The sequence below is a fragment of the Tauraco erythrolophus genome, chromosome Z, assembly GCF_009769465.1.
Source record: "Tauraco erythrolophus isolate bTauEry1 chromosome Z, bTauEry1.pri, whole genome shotgun sequence".
Taxonomy (NCBI): Eukaryota; Metazoa; Chordata; class Aves; order Musophagiformes; family Musophagidae; genus Tauraco; species Tauraco erythrolophus.
The window spans coordinates 71,226,066-71,248,010 of record NC_141496.1 but is presented as its reverse complement, the minus strand read 5'-3'; the positions used below and the strand labels follow the sequence as shown (position 1 = coordinate 71,248,010).

At 41.4% G+C, this 21,945-nt stretch overlaps 1 protein-coding gene and 1 pseudogene across 1 annotated transcript; one reads left to right on the top strand and one right to left on the bottom strand.

Moving 5' to 3' along the window:
* Window positions 1-21,945, bottom strand: part of LOC104380307 (eukaryotic translation initiation factor 2D-like) — a 777,252-nt pseudogene that overhangs the window by 244,177 nt on the left and 511,130 nt on the right.
* LOC147526464 (fibrillin-1-like) lies at window positions 11,406-20,275 on the top strand. Its single transcript, XM_086629172.1, has 7 exons — window positions 11,406-11,421; window positions 14,663-14,791; window positions 16,417-16,450; window positions 16,579-16,664; window positions 17,425-17,656; window positions 18,348-18,507; window positions 20,201-20,275. Exons 1-7 carry the CDS (start codon window positions 11,406-11,408, stop codon window positions 20,273-20,275), a joined length of 732 nt encoding a protein of 243 aa, XP_086485298.1.

The following is a 21,945-nucleotide window of genomic DNA, read 5'->3' as shown; positions in this document are numbered from 1 at the left end:
ATCTACAACTGATTAAGTCCGAAAAGGACTTTCCTAGTAACACGATCCTATTCCATTCCTTATGGACTGCGCCCTGAGACGAAAGCTTTAATCTTGTGGGTTCTTTGCAACGTATAAGAAGCGGCAGAAAACACTTGCAGCAGAGCAACATTTGGATTATGCTTTGGCCAGCTCAGAGTGAAGGAAGTCGTGGGAAAAGTCTAGAAGTCAGTCATTACCTTTGCCCACCTTCTGGTCCTCTCTTGGTTCACAGCCAACTGGACGCGCGCATTCACAGAAACCGCAAGTGTTGCTACAACGAACAGCACGCAGCAAGGGATACTGAGCACACTTGTTCATATCTGCACAGAAAGGAACAAAGTGATCATTCTCCACTAAGTTTTAAAACAACCACCAAGAAGGTTTTCTTAGACCTGTGCTTCTCTTGTCAGCTAAAAAGTATCAGAAATGTAATCATTCAAACCAGAAACTTGTGATTGTTTGGTTTTGAGTAGCCAGAGAAAACTGAACAAAGCTCTGCTGAAAAATAGTAAACCTCAAGTATGGAACTACTGGAGCTTAGAATGACAAGTTGGGACAGGCTTATTTCAGATTTTTATGATATGACAATTTTTTAATGTATTTTTGTGTTATGAGAGATATCAGCTTTTTTTCCAACTCTAAAAAAAAAAAGAATTCTTGCTTCAGAAAGCAAACTAATTATGATTCATAAACCACAAAATTTGTAGGAAGCATCCTGATCAACATCCAATGACAGCAGAATGGTTACACACAAATCCCACACTATGAAAATAAGAGGTACTTGTATCACCCTCACAGTGGATTAGTTTAAAACAGATGAGAGAAAATACTTCTCTAAGTAGGGAGAGTAGTGACATTCTGGCTCTTGCTGCCACAAGAGGCTGTGGAGGCAGTTGGTATCAGCAGATTCAAGACTGTACTGGACAACAGATCCCTAAGTGGATGCTAAACCCACTCTGCAGGGATGCATCCCCTAGTTTACATCCTATTTTCCCTATATCCTCAGCTGTTGTGAGGTGCGGAAACAGACTCCACAACTTGGAAAGTTGTAAAGTAGGTATGTTTATTGCAGCGCTGGGTGCACGGGGGATCGCTCCACCACAAACGTGCACACCCGCCGTAGCAGTTTTTCTTGTATTTATACAGACATACTCATCACCCCCTCCCCCAAAAGGGCAGTCTCTCCCTGGAGATCATTTCCATAGCCCCCGCCTCAGGATCCGCCTCAGGCTCCTCCTTGACACGCCTCCTGGTGGTCGTGGGCAGGGGTCTTTGGGATGAAGGCCGTAGGTCTTCCTCGCTGTGTGTTTTCACTTCTTCCCTAAAACTCTATAACTCTTGTTTTGGCTGGGCCTGTAGAGCCAAACCGTTTCCCTGGCCTTGAGTGGACATCTGGTTGTCTCCTACTTGTTATTGCTTGAAGACAAATGTTAGTTCTCGTTAGTCCTTATCTCTCCTCTTTGTCTGTTTTTCTCCCTATGGGTCATGAGTTACAACCTTGCCATCATTTATTTTGTCTCTCTTACAGGCCTTCTTTTCGAGTAGTTAGTGTTTCAAAGCAGGGATTAGTATTTGATAACTTCTAGCAATTCACAGAGCTATTTCACAGAGCTATGTATTTCCCAGAGTCTTATGCCTATTCTTATACCTATCCATAGAAATAATAGCTAATATAGTCTTACGTAGTCTTATGCCTACTCCTATACCTATCCCCGTATCAGTCCCCCCTTTTCTATTGAATCAAGTAAATTCTTTTACTTGCCTAAGTTTCCCGATTGATATAACGCTTTGTGCATTGAAGAGACCCTTCGAAACACACACCAAATCCATACGTACAGCAGTGTTAGTAACAGCATCAAGGCAGCTGTAGCTATTAACAGTATTATAACAGGATGTATTAGATGATTGAAAAATCCTGACCATCCAAAAGTGCTTCCCACCATTTATGTTCTCCATCCTTCTCTACTCTCTTTTTACAATTTTCTTTATCTTGTTTGCATCATAATGAACTGTCACCAGAGTTTTCTGTCCGCTCTTTCTAATTTGCCCAGTATTTGCTATAAACCAGGATGCTGTAGCAATTTCTTTATCAAAGTTAGATTTGTTCCTATAGGTGTGGGTATTAACTCATAGATCAATGTATAGTCTGATTTTAGAATATGATGGGATGTGACGGGAGCAGAATAGTGGAAGTCACATCCCGTGATTCGAGTGAAATTACAGATGCAGAAGTTTGAATGATTTTTAGTGCCTACTTCCGTTTCTTCTACAAATATGGAGCTACATTTTGTTCGTAGACATGCACAACCTTTCCCTGCATATATTATGATTGTCTTTGAGCCAACATCAGGGCGAATTTCAAAATGACACACCTTTTGATCAGTATCAAGACAGATATCTTGTGCTCATAGGGTATTACTTTCACTTAGAAATCCTTGTTCTCACACAATGCAGGATTTTAGAGCTTGTCATCTGTCTCTTACCCTTTGGGCCCATGTTCTATGTTCGAAAGGATAAAGCAGGGTTCTAAAGCTATAATGGGATGGATCACAGTTTTTAGAACATTACAAATGGTTAGTACAAAGGCTGTAACTGTGTGCGTGGTGGGGCTACAAGTAAAATTTACCATATTCCACCAGGATTGAAGCTCTCTTTCTTTACTTGTGGCACCATCCCAGACTACCTTTCGGATTTCAGTGGGAAATATCCCTTCTTCTCCTTCTTATAATAGAGGCAATACTATAGTATCTGATTACATTCATAGTTGGGCCTGAACACAACTCAGGGCTAGTGAGATATTGGCTTGTAGCCCGTCGATCACATCCACAATTATATTGTGGTCTCTTATGTTTGTTTGTTCCCAATCTGGTAAGATTTGTGATGCTAACCACTGGTGAGCTCCTAAAGTCAATAACGAGGATTGTAAGGGCCATTGCAGTTTTGACAGATCTCTAGTGACAGCGGCCAGCTTGTTCATTATTACTTCTGAGTCTATGGTACTCAGAACTCCCAACCCTGTTCCTAATAGCCCCGTCAGGTCTCTTGGTTTTTGTCTTTGAGAAATACCTTTCCTCTTTCTTAGCCAAGTAGCCCATCCTTCATAAAAGGTTTGTAAGAAAGGAGAACACAATGGTTGGATTTCTGATACATTAATCTGCATTGATAACTCAACCCTTTTGAGAGACTATTCTGGGTTGAATAACACTTACTGCTGTCCTGTGTTTCTTATTACACATGGACCAATTTCATAAATTTTGGGTTCTAGCTTAGGTACTGGCATAGGTCGTGTGGTAGACTTATCTCTTTATGATGTGTAACTATCGCAGCGGGCATTGTTGTAACTGGCCCAGCGTTTATTTTAAATTTAAATGAAAGTCCAATAGCACTATTGGCTCAGAGACAAGCCACTTCAGTGGTTTTGCACTAGTGTGAAATTATGCCAACAATCTAATTCTTTAGAAGCACATTATTTGTGGGAGTAATTGAGATAGTAATTTTGGTAATTTGGGATGCCTTTTTATGGGTGGGGCAATTAATAATTTGGCATCCTACTTTGATTTTTTTTTTTCTACATTTCCCTGAAGTTGGTGAATTCCCTTTGTATCCTTACTCCATTCTTGTTTTAAATATTCTTGATTTCCATACATAACCACAGTAGATAGATTTAAACCTTCTCGAGCAGAGTATTTCTCCATGGATCCAATATACCTACCAAGGCCACTCAGTGTCATTCTGGCTATAAGTGCTTTCCCACCCCTGAATTATAATTATGACTGTGAGAAAAGTAATTTCCCTGGTTGGACTTGCGTGACCTTCCATGGAGATCTATGGACTTTTTACTCTGGTGTGATGAATCCAGGCATTCTGCTCCTTGATCTTGATTGCTGTGTAGGAGGTGAGGAGTACTTGGAATGGTCCTTCCCATTGTGGTTCCAAAGTTCTTCCTGCAAGAGACTTGACATATACAAAATCTCCAGGTTGTATATTATGTACAGGTCCATCTAGACCTCTGCTCCGAGTTCCAAATACATGTTTTTCAATTTCTCTGAGTTGTTTGCTTAATGCCACCATATAGGAAGTCATAATTTCTTCACCAATTTGTGAAGACACCCCCTTTTGTACCTCTATAAGGCCGCCCATAGATTGGGGCCAAGCCAAATGAGTTTCCTGTCCCAATTTAACAATTTGTTGTTTAATCAAATGATTCATTTTCTCTACTTGGCCACTCAATTGTGGCCAATATGGAGTATGTAATTGCCAATCTATTCCTAGATGGTGACTAATTTGTTGCACTACCTCAGAGATGAAGTGTGGTTCCTCTGTCTGAGGATATTACTGCTGGGACTCCAAACCTGGGTATTATTTCTTGGAGTAATGCTTTGGTTATTTATCGAGCTTTAGCTGTTATACATGGAAAGGTTTCTGGCCAGCCTGAAAAGGTATCCGTTAGTACAAGCAAATATTGATACCCCCCTTTTCTAGGAAGTTCCGAGAAATCAATTTGCCAATGTTGTCCTGGAGCATTCCCTTTCCCAATTTGGCCTATTTCTGGTTGTGCAATGGTCTTTGGACTAGTCTGGAGGCAGAGATCACATTGCTGAGTTACTTGTCTGACAGCGGTATACAGATTTTGAGCTACTATACTTTTGATAAGATATTTGTATAATGCTTCCACCCCACAATGGCCTTTCTTGTGTTCTTCTCGGGCTAATGGCCAAACCATATAAGAAGGAACTGTAAGTTTTTGTGTGGTGTCATGGCCCACCCATCCTCATTATATGATCCTTCTAGATCTGTAATGAGTTTACGGTCATCTTTTGTATATTCTGGCTTACCTTCTAAAGATATACATCCATTGGGGATTAGTGCCCCTTCTACCTGTATCTCTTTTCTAGCAGCCTGTTTTGCCTCTCTATCCACCAGTTCATTCCCTTTCCAATTCTGTGCTCACCTTCTGGTGTGCCGATGTGCATAATTGCCACTTTTTCAGGAAGTTGTACTGCATTAAAAATTTTAAAGTCTCTCTGCATGCTTGATAGCTTTTCCTTCAGCTCTTTCCAGAGCTCGAGTCAGGGTTATGATTTCAGCTTTCTGTGCCAAGGTGTCAGTTGGTAATGGTCCCGATTCTATTACCTTTTCAGAAGTGGTGACAGCGTATCCCAAATGTCGCATTCCACTCATAACTGCTTCCGTCTGTGAACCAGTGTTCTACCCCCTTCATGGGGGCATCTTTGAAGTCAGCGCGGCTGGAGTGTGTTGCCTCAATTGTTTCGAGAAAGTCACGATTCACTCGTTCTCCAGTGTTCCCACTGAGAAATCAAGCTGGGTTAACAATGTTAGTAGTTATAATTTCAACATCATCCTGTTCGGCCATGATACCTCAGGAACCTCTGCGGGAGAGCCAATGTCCCCCTTTTGCTTCAAGGACCGTGGACACTGTGTGGGACACGAAAACAGTCATTTTCTGGCCTAAGGTAAACTTCCGGGCCTCTTGAATATTCAGGATGACTGCTGCCACTGCCCTCAGGCAACTGGGCCATCCTTTTGCGGCAACATCCAGTTGTTTGGAAAAGTACGCCACAGCTCGTCTGCATGGTCCTAGGTCCCATGCCAGTATCGCTAATGCTATTCTCTGAGAAAAATGGTTTACTCACATCAGGAAGTCCCAATGCTGGCGCTGACACCAGGGCCTTTTTCAGCTGGTGGGATGCTCCGTATCCCATTGGAGGTATTTTGGCTGGATGTTACTAAAGAATACAGCGGTTTAACAAGCAAGTCATAGTTGTATATCCAGAGCCGACACCACCCCATCATTCCTAAGAAAGTTCGTAGCTCTTTCACAGTCTGTGGTTGGGGGGTCTGGCATATGGCTTCTTTCCGGGCTTGACCCAGGAAATGCTGACCAGCACTGATTTCATACCCAGGATTTGTAACTTGTTGCAATGTTATTTGTGCCTTTCTCTGAGAAACCCGGTACCCCTGGAGCCCAAGAAAATTTAGTAAACTTACAGTCCAGATGACACAGGATTCTCTGGTCTTAGTCGCGGTAAGGAGGTCGTCTACATATTGTAATACTTTTCTTTCTTCTTGTGGTGGTTCCTATGACTCTAGGTCTTTTGCTGACTGGTTTCTGAAAATCGTAGGGCTGTTCTTAAAACCTTGTGGCAACACCGTCCAGGTGAGCTGGGTCTTTCGACCACTCTTGGGATTTTCCCATTCAAAAGTAAAGATTTTCTGACTGGCTTCATGGAGAGGGAGGCAAAAGAAGGCATCTTTTAAATCTAAAACTGTAAACCAAGTCAAATCAGGAGTCAGAGTGGTTAACAGGGTATATGGATTAGCAACCACAGTGTATTGATCCTCTGCTATTTTGTTTCTATGATTTCTTTTACCACTGGCTGGACATTTGTGGCACATCCTGGTACATCAGTTGCCCAAACTTCTGGATACACCCGGTCAGTGATTTCCGTGTCGATTTTTCCTTCTGTGGGAATATTAACTAAAAGCAAGCTCATTATTTGTACATACTGATGATCATTTACCTCCAGAGTAATTTCACCTTTCTTGAATTTTATCGTGGCTCCCAATTGTTCTAATAGATCTCTTCCCAACAGGGCTTTTGGGGAGTTTGGCATATACAAGAATTTATGAATGCCCGCTTGCTTACCCAGTTTATATTTTAAAAATTCAAAAAGTAAGCCTTTTCACTCTGGCCAGTTGCTCCTTTTACTACAATGTAATAATTTCCTAAAGGCATTAAGGCTTGATTTAAACCGGAGTATGTTGCCACTGTATCTAGTAAAAATTCTATTTCCTTTTGTTCCTCCCCTAGCCTCATAGTGATCTTTTGCAAGATCCTTGGCAGTTTTTATGACTAATTGTTTCTTTGTCTCAGTTAACATTCTAGCAATAATTGCATATCATTCCAATCAGGGTTGCGCTGCTTTATTATGAATCTAAGATTTTGGGTGGTGCTTACTGTATCGCTGCGATATTCCTGAGCAGCTGTCTTCCATTTCCTTAAATCATTATAGGAAAATGGTACCTTAATTCTTATTGTCCCACTATCCGGTCCTACTACTTCCCGGAGGGGTGCCTGCAGAATTGGTGCTGTTGGCTGCTCTGCTGCTGCCAGCCGTTTTTTCTTAGTGCGGGAGGATATCGGGCTGTCTGGAGGAGTAGGGGTCTCGTTTGAGTCCTCATTTGGCTCCTGAGACTGAGGGGGAGGCTTGAAAATATCAGTTAGATCTTGTTCTGTGCCCTGGCGGGTTTTACTTTTTCTAGTACACCTTTGTCCAATGCTGCAGACTGAGCAGCAGCTTTTTAATTTATTTTTGTTCTCCCTCTTGTTTTCCTTTTCTAATGCAAGGACTATAGGATCTCGTGGAGGCATTAGTCTGCAATCTCTCTGTCATTCAGGGTTATTTCGGAGAACAAAGAGCATATCTGCGTATTTAACTTTATCCCATTTTTCTTCCCTTCTTAGGAACAACACATTAATTGTAAAAGCGTGTCATAGTTTAGTGTTCCACCCTCACTGGGCCATTTAGCTTCATTTTCTAGCTTATAAAGCAGCCACCATTGGTTACAATATTTGATTAGTTTCTTTGTATTCTCTGTGCCTCCTTGTCCCACTATATCTTTCCAGTGTGTTAATATACAACCCAAAGGGGATTTTTCATAAGGTTTACTTTTTCCTCCCCCCATTTCACTTACTTTCCCTTTACTCCATTTCTCCCTTTTAACTGCACCTTAATATTCTGTCTGATGCTCATGTGAATAATAATAATACAATTTTTAGTTTGTCACTCGCTTTGTCTGTCTCCGGCTGTTTCCCTCGTGGGAGAACTGAACCACGGATTCAGACTCTGCACTCGCTTTGTGCACAACTACACGTCTCACCCACTCACACGTACGCTTTTACGGTATCACACGCTTCACTCGTCTCCGGCCGCTCTCCTCACGGAGAACACGGGACCATGGATCAGAACGGCACACTCGCTCAGCAGCCAGGCTGCGTCTCACTCGCTTAAACACTCACTCAGTGATTAATCACAAAATCACACATTTCAGGGCTAGCCTGGCAAACTTATACAAACATTAAAAGGCCTTATTACATGCGCTGATGTTAGACGATATAAACTTTGAATGGTATAAACTTTACGAAATACACAGTACCAGATTTTGCAATAGATAACAGTATATAGAGATTTCAAATCGTCCCCATTGCTTTCTGACACCTCTCACCCTTTTCAGGGTATAGGGCCAGGTGCGGCTGGAACGAAATGTCTTCTCTTGTTACTTACACAAAACACAGAACGACAGGAACAAGAGAACGTATAACAGAGCAGATAACAGACAATTACCGATCCAGCTATTACCCCTTCTGCAGCTGCTAATATTCCATAAGCCATATGACTGTGAGGTTGCGCTACTTACCCACCCCTCTGTGTCAGACTCAGTGTTCGGGCGCCCAAGTGAAATGCCAAAACGGCGCCTCGCCATTCAGGGAAGTAGCGAAAACCTCTGAGTTTGCTCGATCTGCTCGCAAGATCGCTAGCGGCCTGCCAGCCCCTGGTTCTTGCTGGCCCAGTCTCCGGATCTGGATTCCAGCTCACCAGTCCCTGGTCTCAGTCTCTGGTTCTTGCAGAGTGGGTTTAGCATCCACTTAGGGATCTGTTGTCCAGTACAGTCTTGAATCTGCTGATACCAACTGCCTCCACAGCCTCTTGTGGCAGCAAGAGCCAGAATGTCACTACTCTCCCTACTTAGAGAAGTATTTTCTCTCATCTGTTTTAAACTAATCCACTGTGAGGGTGATACAAGTACCTCTTATTTTCATAGTGTGGGATTTGTGTGTAACCATTCTGCTGTCATTGGATGTTGATCAGGATGCTTCCTACAAATTTGTGGTTTATGAATCATAATTAGTTTGCTTTCTGAAGCAAGAATTCTTTTTTTTTTTAGAGTTGGAAAAAAAGCTGATATCTCTCATAACACAAAAATACATTAAAAAATTGTCATATCATAAAAATCTGAAATAAGCCTGTCCCAACTTGTCATTCTAAGCTCCAGTAGTTCCATACTTGAGGTTTACTATTTTTCAGCAGAGCTTTGTTCAGTTTTCTCTGGCTACTCAAAACCAAACAATCACAAGTTTCTGGTTTGAATGATTACATTTCTGATACTTTTTAGCTGACAAGAGAAGCACAGGTCTAAGAAAACCTTCTTGGTGGTTGTTTTAAAACTTAGTGGAGAATGATCACTTTGTTCCTTTCTGTGCAGATATGAACAAGTGTGCTCAGTATCCCTTGCTGCGTGCTGTTCGTTGTAGCAACACTTGCGGTTTCTGTGAATGCGCGCGTCCAGTTGGCTGTGAACCAAGAGAGGACCAGAAGGTGGGCAAAGGTAATGACTGACTTCTAGACTTTTCCCACGACTTCCTTCACTCTGAGCTGGCCAAAGCATAATCCAAATGTTGCTCTGCTGCAAGTGTTTTCTGCCGCTTCTTATACGTTGCAAAGAACCCACAAGATTAAAGCTTTCGTCTCAGGGCGCAGTCCATAAGGAATGGAATAGGATCGTGTTACTAGGAAAGTCCTTTTCGGACTTAATCAGTTGTAGATTTTCCAATTTTGCAAATATTACACTGAATAATTAATGCATTCTATGAGTCTGATATATTTTCTTGTCACAATTTGCTTGATTATTTTTATTATACTTTTGTAAAGATGAAAATGAATGCCGCACCAAGCCAGGTATCTGTGAAAACGGTTGTTGCATGAACGTTATTGGGAGCTACAGATGGGAATGTAGTGAAGGATTCCTGTCAAGTCCCTCAGGCATTGGGTGTCTTGGTAAGTGCCCCTTTGGTACACATTTCATCTTACCTTAAAATATAAAAGATGCAGAGCGTAAATTAGGCTTCTGGGTATGTAACAACTCTCATATCTACAGAAATTAAATAATGATCCTTATTAATTCACCAGTGATACGATAGTAAATAATGACAGGAATAAAGAGCATCTAGAGAATGTCAGCTGAGTCTACCAGTCAGGGGCCTCACATAGAAGTGTCTAAATTCCACAGGACATAAATATGGTACTGAGCAACACCATCCAGACAAAAAGAGGTATTTTTAAAGAAGAAGCAGAATTTAGTTAGCTCAGGTAGATCCAAAACTGGGATGCAGAGCAAAAAAAGTGTTTGCATATTCAGAATAGGATCTTAAGCACCACAGTACTGCAACTAGGTATCTGAATTTTCTGTACCTTCAATTCAAAAAATTGCAAGATATATTCAAAAGTTTTGAGGCAGACCTTCACATTAAATGCTGATGAAGGGTTTTATATTCGTCAACCTATATTTTCTTTTTGGTGTGTTCAAACTTGTCGTTTGCACTATAAAATTAATTGTTCTGGTTTTAGAAATTGAATAGAACTGAAAAGCCTTACTTTTTCACCATCAGTGTTCAAGTGCAGATACTTCAGGGTGTTTTACAATACTGAAACTGTGTATTTATTAGTCTTCTTGTATCAAAACCACTTGTATAATATCTTTTGTAAGTAGAATAAAACCAGCTCCCTGTAAATTGTCATCAGTAGCGTGCTGACTTCATGGCAGAGCAATAACATTGGAAGTGCAGGGTATTTCCTAAGGATTAAGACCAGATGGGCAGAGGATGCCGCAGACTGTTAACCCCAGCCAGTCATTAATGCCAAGGAAATACCCTGCTTGGAGCTCCTTGTTGCTTTCTAGTATTTAATGTACAATTTTCTTATTATTTTCTGAAAATTACGCTTTGGGTTAGTTTGCTCAGTGCTGCTTTTCCTTTAGGGCTTCCTGGGTCAGATATTACAATGAAAGATGAGTCTGGCAGAAACAAAGCATTTCTTCAGAATTAAAGCACAAACATTAAGTCTTGAATTACATTATTTTAAATACATTGTGCAAACCTTTATATTCCGTTCACACTGAAAGTTATTCCACATCTCAGACTGGGGACAAAGCATTCTATGTTCTTCAAATCATAGTGTGCAGAAAGACCTGCACAATATACCTATCTAGGAGAACAGAAATCTGCTGAGTGTTGCAAATCACTACAGCAAACATGCTGTCTCACACAACTGACACTTTCGTGAGGACAGCTTGTTTGATGTAAACAGGAAGTTACTGGGCACTTTAAGTAAGCAGATTCTGCTCCTCATAATGCAAAAGAGAAGGTCAGCTGGGTGTTGATACAAACACTCTGTCTGAGCGATCTGAGGGATTTTAACTTTCAGCTTGAAGAGGAAATAAATACAATCTTTCACTTAAAAACATAAGCGTCTGTCAGAGCATAGTTGACAATGTCTCCATTTTAACTAACAGGTAAGACAGGTGACATGGCCTATTTGGAAGGTACCATCTCTGCAAAATTTAGCATTGCTATTAGCACTGAAAGCTGGGATCTCTGCTCTCCTCAGCTGCCTGTTCAAAGGAACTTAATACCTGAAGTTTTGGTCTTCTTTCATGATTAACACGTATTAACCAAAAGGTTTAAAAAGTAAGGAAAATAGAATTAGAAAGGGACAGATCATCAGTAAGGCCATAAAAATCTTTTTTTTTTTTTTTTTTCCTCAAACAGAAACCAGGACCGCCTCTGAAAAAGTACTGAGGTGCATAGGTACTTTTAAGTGCTAAGGATTTTGTCATTTAAACCACATCAGGATAATTACAGAGGATCAGACATGCTCCTTTGGCCAGTAAAACAAACTTCCACCTCCACTCCAAGTAAACCGTTCAAATGCAAGCCGAGCACAGGCAGCTTACGTGGAAGCTCGGTTTGGCCCGAAGCCTGTTTTACTCTCAGTCAAGCTCACCAGGTATGCCCCAGGGCACAGCTTTCCTAGAAGTAAAAGTGGTATCCAACTCATGCAGGTACTGAAGGTTAGGGATGCCTGGAATCCACTTGGAATGCCAACGGATTATCAGAAGACACAACAAATCGGAAAGGCTAAGTCAGAATACTTCACAGACTGGTTGCTAATAATCTTCTGGTGCTTGCATGCGTTGACAGAGAGCCAGAATAATATATCCCATGCTCGATGGATCACGTTTATCTCCTGCTCCTTCTCAGTCTCTCCAGTTCTTCCTTACAGATAATTGCCAAGGGTTTTGCTTGGCTGAAGTTTTGCAGACCATGTGTCAGATGGCTTCAAGCAGCCGGAATCTTGTCACTAAATCTGAGTGCGGCTGTGATGGAGGTCACTAAATCTGAGTGCTGCTGTGATGGAGGCCGGGGCTGGGGTAACCAGTGTGAGCTCTGTCCGCTCCCTGGAACCACTCAGCATGAGAAACTCTGCCCACATGGACCAGGCTATACTACAGATGGAACAGGTATTTGCAGCGATGAAAAGAGGCAGAAAAGGGAAAAGAATATGCCCACACATTTAAGAAAACGTAGAATTCTCTTTGACGTTCCTTCGAAGAATTTCCTGCGAAACAACCGGGTTTGATTTTTCGAATGCTGCTGAGAGATTAGAAATTAAAAACACTTTTGAACAGTAGCTGCAACCAGAATACTCACAGCTGTGCAGAATTTTCAGGGTTGGGATCTAAAACAGGAGGTACCAACCAGTAACCAAGAGCTAGAAATGATTCCAACGCTCTCACATGCTGAGTAGTTGCATACATGGCAAAGGCAACAAGAGTTGTTCTAACAGTCTCACTGAATGCTCTGCAGTCACTATTGCCACACAGGAGGCAGGAGCTAACATATGTTTTTAAATTGTGGTGAAAATTTTTTGACGTTGTCTAACTGCTCATAAGAAAATTCACTTCTATGAGTTTTGTATTCTGAGCGAGCAGAACTGGAACCGGATCACCCAGTGAAATAGCAGGAAGGTTTTGATAGAGAAAACAATAATGAAAGTTTGAAGGATGTTTGACTTGGAGCTCAGATCCATTTTTGAAGAGAAAGAAAGGATAAAGTTCCTATCAGAAGCATGATGATGAGGAACTGCAAAAACAGAAGAGAAGATAAAATTCAAATTTAAAACTGAAAGGTGACATATGTAATATTTTCTGTACAGACATCGATGAATGTAAGGTCATGCCAAACCTGTGTAGAAATGGACAGTGCAGTAACACCGTGGGCTCCTTCCGAAGCTTTTGCAAAGTTGGCTGTACCACTGACATAAGCAGCACATCTTGTGTTGGTAAGATTCAGCCTCTTAATCCTCAGTTGTTTTTTTAATTGATACATGATGACGTATCAACCTCTGTAAACCTTTGTATCAAAGCAGTTTTTTTCCCTTTCTCTCTTTTATCTCTTTCTTTTCCTAATAGACGCTTCTGTTTTTGTATTTCTAAAGTAGAAGCGTTTCGGTTGCAGTTGTATAAACTTTTTGATTGACAAACCAGATCATTACTTCGTGGTCTACATCTTCCCACTTTCCTGTTGGTTGACACATGGAGGTATACCATAGTATGCCCAAAAATAAATGCTTGGTCCTTAGGTGAAATATAAATGCCACTCCTACTCTAGTATGTTACTCTTTCAAGACACTCTTTGTTACTCTAGAGGCAACACCATCGAAACTCCACAGCAACACATCCATAGAGAAAGAAATAGGAACTCTGAACAAATGTGAATTGGGGACTTTTTCTACAGACCTTTATCTCTTAAATATAGTGCTGTTTAGAAAACACCCTTCAAAGACAGAGAGAGAAATCGGTACAAGAGATACTTAACAGTTTCTCTCTTTAGATCTTGATGAGTGCTCCCAGTCTCCTAAGCCATGCAATTTTGTCTGCAAGAACTCAGAAGGGAGCTACCAGTGCTCACGTCCTCGGGGCTACATCCTTCAAGAAGATGGAAAGACATGTAAAGGTAAAGAAAGTTATACACAGTAACTGTTAGTTTTGTTGCATCTTGACATAAAAGGAAATAGTTTTGAAGGGTGTTATTTTGACCAAGTTAGACTAAATATCGCTCTGTTTTGTTGACTTTTCTCAAGACAACAACATCTCTTACTTTCAGATCTTGATGAATGTCAAACCAAAAGACACAGTTTCTCTGTGTCAACGCCCTTGGAGGCTTCACATGCAAATGTCCACCCGGTTTTACGCAACATCACGCAGCTTGTATTGGTAAGAAAAACATTTGTTTTCTTGCATCAGTTTTTCTATAAGAACAACAGTTGTACATATATAATACATGTTATTATATTCTAAGTATAACTGCATGGAGACAAAAGGGTGAAGTATTAAGATCTGATTTAAAATGTAGTTAAACAAAACCAGATTGCATTTTCTTTTGTAATAGATGCAGATGTTTTTAGACTTTAAGCACGTGTATGAATCTTGCCCACTGAAACTGTTGTAGTTCAGCTAATACGGAAGTGCAGCATTTTTCCACCCTCAGCAAATTACATACCTGGTCTTTTGCGCTCAACTGAATTACAACTCGCACTTGCAATTTATTAATTTCTCATAGCTCTGCGTGAGTCGTCAGCTTATCTGATGTTTAAATTTGAAAAGCTACGTTTTCAACATAAACCTCTGTGCATTTCAGTCTTTTAAGAAATGTTATCTGAACATGTCTAAAATGGTGCCAGAAGGTGTATCAAGCACCTTCTCTTTCCTCTGCATTTTTAAGATAACAATGAATGTGGTTCTCAGCCATCGCTTTGTGGATCAAAAGGAATTTGCCAGAACACTCCTGGAAGTTTTACCTGTGAATGTCAAAGGGGATTTTCTCTGGATTCAACTGGGTTAAACTGTGAAGGTAACTAGAGGAGGTCAAATTTGTTATGGTGCAAGTCCTTACTTCTGTGTCTAGTGAATCCTATGATGTCAAAGACAGATAAAACAGAGCAGCAGCCATAGTAAAAGTAAATACCGAAAAGAAATAGGAATGTATTTGCATAATGTTAAGCATAATTGTATGTAAGAATATACCGCCTAAGTAATTGTCACATAAATTAGAGAAAAAAGTTACTTTTTAGCTGAACGCTTGACAACAGTTTCCAGGCTGCCATTTCGACTGGACGTAGGTATATGCATCTAAAAGTCTGGTTGTTTCTTCTTTTTCATTTTCATGCAGTCTAAAGAGAATCTCTCTACAATTTTCACAAATACAAATTATACAGTCTAAACAGAATCTCTCTACTATTTTTACAAATACAAATTATACTGTTGAGCTTCATCTCTCTCGGTTGGCCCAAAAGGGAGCTCCAGTCAGGAAATCTCTATTTAAGAACTCCAGATTATTCAGTGGGCCTCAGATATTGGGCAAAGAAGAATTTAAAAGGCAGTACTGCAGCCATCTGGCTGCTGAGCATTAGAAATGCAGAGGTATACGTGCACAAATTTATGGCATCTCAAAATGTCAGCTGTCTTGATACAGCATTTAAAACAGGAATGGATATCCGGAGCCTGTTTCTAGAGCAACAGTGCAGAATATACACAGCCAGAAGTTTTAGAAAGCATTCTCTTCTGTCAGATTATTGTGTTCTCAAAAATGAGATGCATCCTTATTGTGTACTTTACACACCACCTATGAAACAAAACACTCAAGTGTACATATCAAAGCATTCACGAGATACGTACGCACCTAGCACATCAGAACTGCTCTGTATGTCATGACTGATAAAACGACAGCTTTCCGTTCCTGGCACGATGGTGTTCTGTACCTCAGGCTTTGGGATGTCACAGTTCCTTTAAATTTGTTTCAATCTGTGAACAAGTAAACTGTAACACTACTGTAGCAGTAGAATCTGTGACACTGTGCATGATTTTTATTTTCTACTAGAAAATAAAAAGCTACTGTGTGCTGTACCTGACACATTAGGCTGCCTGCAATCCACTTCTTGTAGCAGACACTATTTCAGATGACTGAGATTTTACATTTTGTTTTTTCTTTGTGGTTTTCTCGTTAATTTACACACACCTCAGAGACTTTTTAGATGGCTTTTTCTTTTTAATTGCAAAAGTGAGCACTTACATCCAAATTTTGTATTTATTCCTCATATTGAAACACTTCAATATGCTCTAGGAAACTGAAAGCTTAGTCCTACATAGGTTTGAAAACCAAATTAAGAAAACATTCAGATTCTAAACATTACATCAAAGCAACATCATGTGGGATTGCCAGGACTAGTGTTTCTTACTCCAAATCTCAGCAATGTAAAGGCTCAAAAGCTCCAACTGGATTATTGATAGATAGAACACTACCTTAATTGACTTTCAGTCTTTCCAAAAGTCCAGCCCGAAAGGTGCTTCCATCTTGCAGCAGTATTCCTCTGTCAGAAATACTGGTGTTTCAATGATTATGATCAAAATGAGTAACGTGTTTGGCAACACGTGTAATCGTCTGTTCTTTCATGTTCTACTTCTCTCCCAATTGCAAAGACTTGGATGAATGTGATGGAAACCGCAGGTGCCAGCATAGAATCATAGAATGGCTAGGGTTGGAAGGGACCTTAAAGATCATCTAGTTCCAACCCCCCTACCATGGGCAGGGAAACCCTCCGCTACACCAGGTTGCCCAAAGCCTCATCCAACCTGGCCTTGGCATGGCTGTCAAAACATCCTGGGTGGATACAGATGTGAATGCCCACAAGGATATATTCAGCACTACCAGTGGAATCAATGTGTTGGTAAGGCGGACAGTAGAGAATCCATTTAAACAACAGAGGTGTCACAGTGTTTATAGTGACAAGTGCCAGGCCAGGACAAGAACGGGCAGGACAAAGGGTATGCAGACACAAATCTTTTTTTCCTCTCTGCGCCTCCTTCCATACACTTATTACTCTGAACATAAATCAGTGACATAAGGTAACAAGAAAACAACCTCAAACCCAATCACTCGTACTGACTGGAGAAGTCATTTTCTCTGTATCTTATTCAACAAGTAGGTGAAGACGATACTTCCTTTTCTCTTTCATTGTGGTTGGCTGTTCAGATTCTTTCCTCTCCCAGAGCCTGCAGGTTTCCACTACAAGCATGTACTAAGTTTGCCCCATTGCTAGATGCCCAGGAACACTGTCATGGTTGGAGTATGACTGGAGTTCCCAGCTCATTTCTCCGCTGTGGACCTTATATGGTAGGAGTGCACCCTGCCAGGGGAAAGAGGAACCCTAAGCAAAACAGGAGACATACTTTGAAGGAAGGGGGAGCATTAAGTCAAAATAAGGTTAACAGAAACAGTATCCTAAAGTACCTTTACAGCCCAGTGATGTGTGTTTGGGACCTTTGCCAATGGGATTTTTCATCAGAAACCAAGTCTCTATGGGATAATGAGGTCAAGGATGTAGCAGAGCCCTGAGACTTACAGATACGCTGATTTGTTAGCTACGTCATGCTTGGCTGATGTCTATCAGATTAGAAGATACCAATATACTTTTGTTTGCTTACTAGATGAAAATGAATGCTCCAGCCCTCACGTGTGTGGTTCTGCTTCTTGCTACAACGCACTTGGAAGTTACGAGTGTGCCTGCCCATCTGGATTTTCATCTGACCAATTCTCCAGTGCATGCCATGATGTGAATGAGTGTTCTTCTTCCAAGAACCCCTGCAATTACGGTTGTCCCAACACTGAAGGTGGTTACCTTTGTGGCTGTCCACCTGGCTATTACAGAGTTGGACAAGGGTGAGTATCACCACGCAGTCAGTCATTCCACGGCATATTCAGAAGGCTGTAAAAAGGCTGGACTCTAGCCAGACTGAAGAGCAAAGGTGTAAATGAGGGACAGCCTTCCAGGTCGTCCTTTCTACTCCCTTTGCGCACAATATCCATAAGCTAGAAAAAAAGACAGGTCTGTACATGCAGCATGACACTCACTTTAAATCTAGTATATAAGCAGCATTAAACAATTAGTTCTACTTTCTCCCCCAGTATCAGCACGCGAATTCCTTCACCACCTTGCTCAGTGAGGACCGTTACTGCATAAGGATGGGTGCTGTCTGTACTGAGATAATTAAGGGTTTTAAGCCACCGTGATCAAGCCAGAACATCAAACACAAATTAACATTGTTCTGGTACAGAGCAATGGCTAAATTCTTCCGTTCCAAAGTTCAGGGCAGACTGGTTTGTCCTGTTTCTTGGTAAAACTTGAAAATGAAAATGAGAAAAGCCTACAGGCCTTCAGCCAGTGGTTGTATTTCATTCAGTATGCCACACTAGTGTGACGAAAATGAATGCACCGACGGCCTCCTGCTGAGGAAAGGGAAAGGAAGGGGATACAGACACTGTGGTACAGATTACGTGCACTCACTTTCCTTTTAACAGTACCATTCATAAAACTCAAGAAGTAACTAAACCAGATGTTTTCATTCAGCAGCCACTGTGTCTCAGGGACGGGGTTGAACAAAGGCCAGTACCTGCCCCTGGATGGAGATGCTGAAGAAGAGAATGCTTTGTCACCTGAAGCATATTACGAGTGCAAAATCAATGGCTGTTCCAAACAAGACAACAGGAAGAAGAGAAGTGCTAATGACACCGTACGTACCAGGATAAATAAGCACTGTAATGTACTTCGAGGTATTTTCAGGGATATCGTGCTCAACACTATCAGTAAACGGAGGGAATATTTTAAGAGGCCACATTCAATGGCAAAAATCTTTTTTCCCCTGCCTCAGGGGTTTTCACACTTGGGTGCTATTGGCAAGAACAATGTGACAATCAGAAAGACAGCAACAATTATGAACGGGTGAAGTTTTTAAATCTTTTAAAGAATCCTTCGTAGTGCGAGATGTGGTCCTGTTCCTCAAAATATATCAGGGAAATACTTTTCCTGTAATTACAGGGAGCTAGGAAACTGGTAGTGTCTGCATCTGTTTTGCTGTCGGTAGGAGACTGGACACCATTTCATGGTCTGGGACAGCTAAATACATCTTCTTGCAGAGCATTCAGTCTACATGTCTACTCCGTGATTGCTCACAGTCGTGAGGAACTAAAATCCATGACGTAGCTGATGCACTTCAGTCCAATATTTGCAGAATTGCTGAGTGTATTAGAGAACTACACTTTAGACTTAATTTTTTTCTTGCTGCATTTTATAGGCTTATAAAAATAAGTTATGGGATACTCATAAAAGGACAGCCCTACTAATTTACATATTTTGATGCTTTTTTTCAAGAGTTAGAAGAGTATCCCTGTGTATCTGTTATCTGCCTTATCTGTCTGATAGGGTGTTGCCTTGTAGCTTTGGCACTGGTCTTGAAATCTGCAGTAATGGGAAACTGATTCCATTTAGAGGTGGGGACACACACAGATTTTTCTTCAGTAGTACAAGAACTGTGTAGTGCCAACAGGCAAAACGCAAACCCTCAACTGAAATGGTAAGGTGTCCTTGCTGCGCGAGTTACCCTGAAAGAACAGGGAGACAAGTCTCCTTTGTAAAAGGGTAAGGACATCAAACAATCCAGAAGCTGCAGCCTTAGTACATACTGCTTTGCATGATGCCAGCAAAGTCAGTTCTTGTATTGGCAAAGTTTCTAAAAAAGCCGGTAATTCTATAATTGCTGCTCTAAAGGAAGCGGTGTTAAGTGTTGACACTTGAAATCTAAATGTTTGGTTTCCACACACACATTCACATTTCCCACAACTCTCCCTTTTCCCTCCCCACTGTCACTCCTGTCAACCCACCACAGAAATACTTGGAGGTTTTGAAAAGCATTTTGTCTCTTGCACAGTTACTTTCATATCTAGTTCATAACTGTTATATCTTGTTACTACCTTTTCTTAATAGCATTAACCTTTTCAGTTTCTACTAGTAGAACTACCTGAGCAGTAAAAGTGAAAGGTTTCACATCCATAAAACTATGTGAAAAAAGAAATAATCTTTTCATCACTAATGACATCTATGGGGTATGTATTTAAAACACTGCAATTCTTGCTCCAGTCCACAGATTTTCAATGTTTTCACCACCACGTGTTTTTAATTGCATTACATACTAGTGCACATACATACTCACATGTGATGGGAATTTCCTCAGAGAGAGAGATCCTTTGCTGTCTTTACAAGTGTGAAAGGATCTTGACATGTAGGCTGGGTACCTCACTTAGTATCAGGTTTCTTAAAGAAGACTACAGCCTATGTATTTTTGTAGAAGCGCTTTCAAAAGCTGTTGCTTGTTAAGATGGCTTTCCTAGGAATGCACTCACTCTTGCCCCCTGCCCCTGTGTTCACAGCTAACACCTCTGCACAATCTTATCACCTGCAGCGTTAACTACCCTGAAGCTGAGACTAAAAAAGAACACGACTGATTTGTCTGAAAAACAATGCTGGCATTTTTTCCACAGTCCTTTCAGTGGTCCAAATAAGATGTAATCGGACAACGTGACATTGTAGTCCCTTCTATCGAAGGGTATAGAACAGTACAGCAGTTCACTCCTTCCTTCCATTTCCTTTATAATCATGGTACTTCCTCATCACCAAATGCTGAGCCTGCTTGTTTTCAGAAGCCAGGATTCACTAAAACAGTTTTACCAAAGTTTCACGGAATTCCCATACAGTGTTGAGGTATGTGTTTCTGTCATGTTCCTCACGGAAGTTGATCAGAAGAACAAGACTGTGCCTCACATACAGTCTTTACTGCAGTAGTAAACATAGGTCTCTTCTTTACATGGACTTTTTGCAAACATGAAGTTAAACAGATTCAGAAAAGAATCTGAAATCTGAGCCCTCTCTGCAGACCTGATGTAACTTTCAATTGTCCTGTTAAGCCTGTGTGAGAAGCCTTTAAGATTTACAGGTTGCGTTACATGGAATGAAGCAGTTCTCCCAGGTGGAAAGGTTTTACAATCGCTTCTGTCACAGGTAGATTTTGACAAATGCAGAAACTGTTAATAATCACGTTATTCTTCTCTCAATGCAAGTGAATACCTGTTTCTCTCCTGCTCTAAACAATCTTTCCTCCTTTACCTCAGATCGAGCAGATTAGTTTGGGAAGCCTAGACATGGATTGTCCTTTGAAGATGAGAGTCAACATTTCCAGGCTTGACCACAAGGAGCACATCCTAGAACTCATGCAGCCATTGAGCCTCTTACCAACCACATGCGCTACATCATCTCACGTGGCAATGATGATGGCATCTTTCAAATCCATCAGAGGAATGGACAAATAACTCATTTTGCACACCGTTAAGAAAAAGTCAGGGCCTGGAACTCACACACTGGAAATCACTGGCATTCCTCTAGGTAAGAAACAGGAGCTGAAGAAACTGGAAGACAAGAGTGAGGACAAGTACTTCCCAGGGGAGCTCTGGGAAGCTCTCAGAATGAGGCTGTGGAGAGACCTCTGCTATCCGTCTTCCAGACTAAGTCCAGTTCTTCAGCCACTTCTCTTCACCTGTCTGCCCGCCTGAGCATATCTGCTTTCCAAAGGCTTTGAAATGGTCACTGACTTTTGGAGGAGGAAAGGAGAAGGAAAGACCTCTCTCTTTCCATCCTGCCGAGACTGCAGAACTACCCTTGCAGGAGGGCGATTTAAACTCTGCCCCTGCCAGCACTTTGATGATAATGGCGATCATGGTTATGGTATCTTTTCTATAACCCCAATATAAGCACACATACAGGCTGGGTGGAGAATGGATTGAGAGCAGCCCTGAGGAAAAGGACTTGGGAGTGCTGGTAGATGAGAAGCTCAACATGAGCCGGCAATGTGCGCTGGCCGCCCAGAAAGCCAACTGTATCCTGGGCTGCATCCAAAGAAGCATGGCCAGCAGGTCGAGGGAGGTGATTCTGCCCCTCTACTCTGCTCTTGTGAGACCCCACCTGGAATACTGCATTCAGCTCTGGAGTCCCCTACACAAGAAGGACATGGAGCTGCTGGAATGAGTCCAGAGGAGGGTCACGAAGATGATCTGAGGGCTGGAGAACCTCTCCTATGAAGACAGGCTGAGAGAGCTGGAGCTGTTGAGCCTGGAGAAGAGAA